The 3,374-nt window shown below is 43.7% G+C and overlaps 1 protein-coding gene across 1 annotated transcript in view; it reads left to right on the top strand.

Moving 5' to 3' along the window:
• Gxylt2 (glucoside xylosyltransferase 2) overlaps nt 1–3,374 on the top strand; it is a gene marked incomplete at its 5' end in the record, with an annotated part of 88,718 nt that overhangs the window by 31,490 nt on the left and 53,854 nt on the right. The window contains 1 exon segment of the mRNA XM_005383767.2: nt 467–598. Coding sequence (XP_005383824.2) covers nt 467–598 — 132 coding nt within the window.

Genomic DNA, 3,374 nt, shown 5'->3' with positions numbered 1-3,374 from the left:
CCTTTCTTTCTTTTTGATTTGCTTCTTTTTTTAAGAGGAAAAAAAATTTAAATAAAACATTTTCAAATAGGTTAGTAGGAGAGTTACAACAGTTAATACATTGGGTAGTGTTGTCTTTGTAGTAGTTGTTCACAGTACAAGATACAGACATGATATCTTGTCCAAACAATATTAGCACAAACCTTTCTTTTCAATGAACTAAGAGAAACTAGCTGTATAACTATCTGTGTTTCTCTGTCAGCTTCTCAACCCCCTTGCCAACTGTGAATGCTACTTGTTTTAAATCCTAACAGGACTGAGAAGAGAAAATGGTTCTTTCATGCAGTGAGCATTAACAGTGGTGATGAAGTTAGACTTTCTGTGTAAACTGCCTGAACGATTTCACTTTGACGGTCCAGAAACCTTCCAGGTGTTTTCCATATTTCCTAATATCCAAACACCCTTCCCTGCCTTCTGTTTTTTTCAGTTACGACAGTGGCCTGACTCTTATACGAAGAAGTTTGAGCACAGAATCTACCCCATCACCTTCTCTGTTGGAAACTCTCAAGAATGGAAGAAATTATTCAAACCCTGTGCTGCCCAGAGACTCTTTCTTCCGGTAGGAACACCTGTTTTTCATAAGCAGCGGCTCAGAAAGACTTGCTCATGGAAGCGTGGTGAAATTAGCTGAGAAGTTTTTAGAAACCTTTCACGTAGCTAAGAAGTGTGCCTCCCTTGGGTTCTGTAGTTGATGCACAGACTGTAGTATGTTGAGAGAGGGTTCTTGTGTTCCACAGTTTTTTCCCCTAAGACTAAGGTCTGACAGCATCCAGACCATGGCTTGTATTAAGGATCTTTGTGGCTATGGCTCCACCATTTACTATCTGTGTGAAAAATACCCCAACTTCCAAACCTCACTTACTCCACAGACTTGGCATATGGTTAGCTCCTAATAAACGTTAGTGTCCATGATTTTTATTTCGCTTTTAACAATACCTACTACTAGATGTAGCCATGCTAAGGTATAATTCAGAAAGGGATCAGAGTTCTGGTTCAGCCTGTCAGTTATGAATTTTTAAATTGTATGTTTTTGTTTTCTTTCTTAAAATCCTAAATTGTAAACTCAGTTAAGGTATAGCAAAACAGAATGTCATTGAGCATGGAGGGCAACCTTGAATTATGAATTGCAACCTCATATCTGTGCCTTCAGTAAACATTTATTGCACACCCATCGGGTGCTAAGCCCCCCGACTCGTTGGTCACTAGCCGGGCGTGGTGGCTCACGCCTCTAATCCCAGCACTTGGGAGGCTGAGGCAGGAGGATCTCCGTGAGTTTGAGGCCAGCCTGGACTACCAAGTGAGTTTGAGGCCAGCCTGAACTGCACAGTGAAACCCTGTCTCAAAAAGACAAAAAAAAAAGAGTTGGTCACTAAGATGACTGTGGTCCTGCTCCTCTGGCCTTGAGGATGAAAGGGCATTGAGCAAGTAATTAAAAGTCTGATCAGGGTTGAGGTGGAGAATAAGTCACGGATGTGTGTTATCGGGTTAATAGTATTACTTAGTTATTGCAGACTGATCAGGTCCACAATCTCCCAAATGAGTGGCCAGTGATGCTAAATAAAAGAGACAAATCGAATAACTTCCGGGCTCCAGGAGGATCCAAAACCCTCTCACAGAATTCGAGATTCTCCGGCATTTAAGACAAAGATCTTCTCTTGGAAGCCCATATTTATTTAGTTATCAGAACAAGGGTTGGGGGAATCTTGAAGAAAGGTGGGACCTTGGAAGTTTGCTCAAGGGCTTCTTCAAGGAAAACATTATGTTAATTTAGGAGAACTATGTTATCTCCAGGAAGGTCTCCAGCAGGAGTGAGATGCCTGCAGCTACAGTTGTTATCTAGTTAATTAAGGTTGGACCGAGGTGTCCTTAGCTGTGGCCTGGTCTTGGCCTTTGCTTCACTGGCCACTGTCTCAGTCGGTTGGGACCAGTGACTCGTAGAGGTTCACTTATTATTGATACAGGGAAAAGCAACTCCCAACCTGAATGATATATGGGACGAGTTCGTGTTCTCTAAAATCGAAGAATGAATTTTAGGAACAATGGAGGTTAAGAACAGAATATATTTATTGAAGGAAAGAAAGATTCTGTCCTGAGAGGAATAGAAGGGGGCCCCAGTGGGTTGCCCAGGGAACCTATCTTTTCCAAGGATTTTTATAGAGCGAAACCATGACATGAAATGAGTCCAAGGTGGGGGATAAATGGGAAATTGCAAGTTGGGCATGAGGTGGGACAAAACTATGGTCAGCCAATAAGAATTGTTCAGGTAAAGTTGATTAAATCAGGATCCAATGGGGAAGCGAGTCATGTAGCAAGAGGGCATGAATACAGAACAGGGGCTTTTCCTGTAAGAAGTTGGGTCTGTGATGTGACTCTTCAAGGTGATCGCTACCTATTTAGAATATCAGGGCTGGGGCTGTAGCTCAGTGGCATAAGCGCTTGCCTGGCAAGCCTGAGGTCATGAGTTCAATTCCTGGTACCAAAACAGAGAATATCAACCCCTGAGGTCCACCCCTAGAGAGGTATGTGGGTACATTTATAAACTCAATCCATTTGTGCCCTTAGCCGAAGTCCAATTGCTTCAGAGAACTTCTGTGACCTCTCTCAGGCCACACACACCATGTTACACACCCATGGAGACCTCTATGAAGAAGCTCTGAGCAGGACTTAAATTAACCAGTTGGCTTTTGTCTTGAGGTCTGGCCCACAGCAAGTACATCTCCGTTTACAAGTTATCTTCTCTTCCATGTTGGCTCCTTCGGGGCCTGGCCCTGTCTGACTGCCTATAATATTTCTATCTAACTCAGCCGCCTATAACACTGTGAGCCCATCACCCATCTCTGGACAAGGGGCTTAGACTTTAAACAGGCTCACAAGTAAACGTGGAAAGCCAACTAGTTAATTTAAGTCCCGCTCAGAGCTTCTTCGTAGCGGTCTCTGTGTGTGTGTAACGTGGTGCTCTGTGTGGCCTGAGAGAGGTCACAGAAGGTTCTCTGAAGCAATGGACTTAGGCTAAGGACGTAAATGAATTGAGTTTACTGGGTGACAAGAACCAGGGGATTATGAGAAAGAGGAGGGGTCCGAGTAGATGAATGGTACATACAAAGGCCTTCGGCTGGATGAGGCATATTGAGAAAATAAAACAAGGTCACAGCAACTGGGAAATAGGGAGGGGAATGGGATGGAGAAGGTGGGCAGGAACTGGGGCTTGTAGGCTCTGGAAGCCCTGTTGGGACATCTGCTCTTTGTCTTAAGGGCAGTGGGAAGCCATTGGATGATTTCTAGTGTGGAAGTGGGATGCTCTGACTTGTGTTTTAAAGAGGACATACTGAAAAGCC

This window comes from Chinchilla lanigera, unplaced genomic scaffold (genome assembly GCF_000276665.1).
Source record: "Chinchilla lanigera isolate Chin_1 unplaced genomic scaffold, ChiLan1.0 scaffold00020, whole genome shotgun sequence".
Classification (NCBI taxonomy): domain Eukaryota; kingdom Metazoa; phylum Chordata; class Mammalia; order Rodentia; family Chinchillidae; genus Chinchilla; species Chinchilla lanigera.
This window is presented reverse-complemented; position numbering and strand designations above follow the sequence as displayed.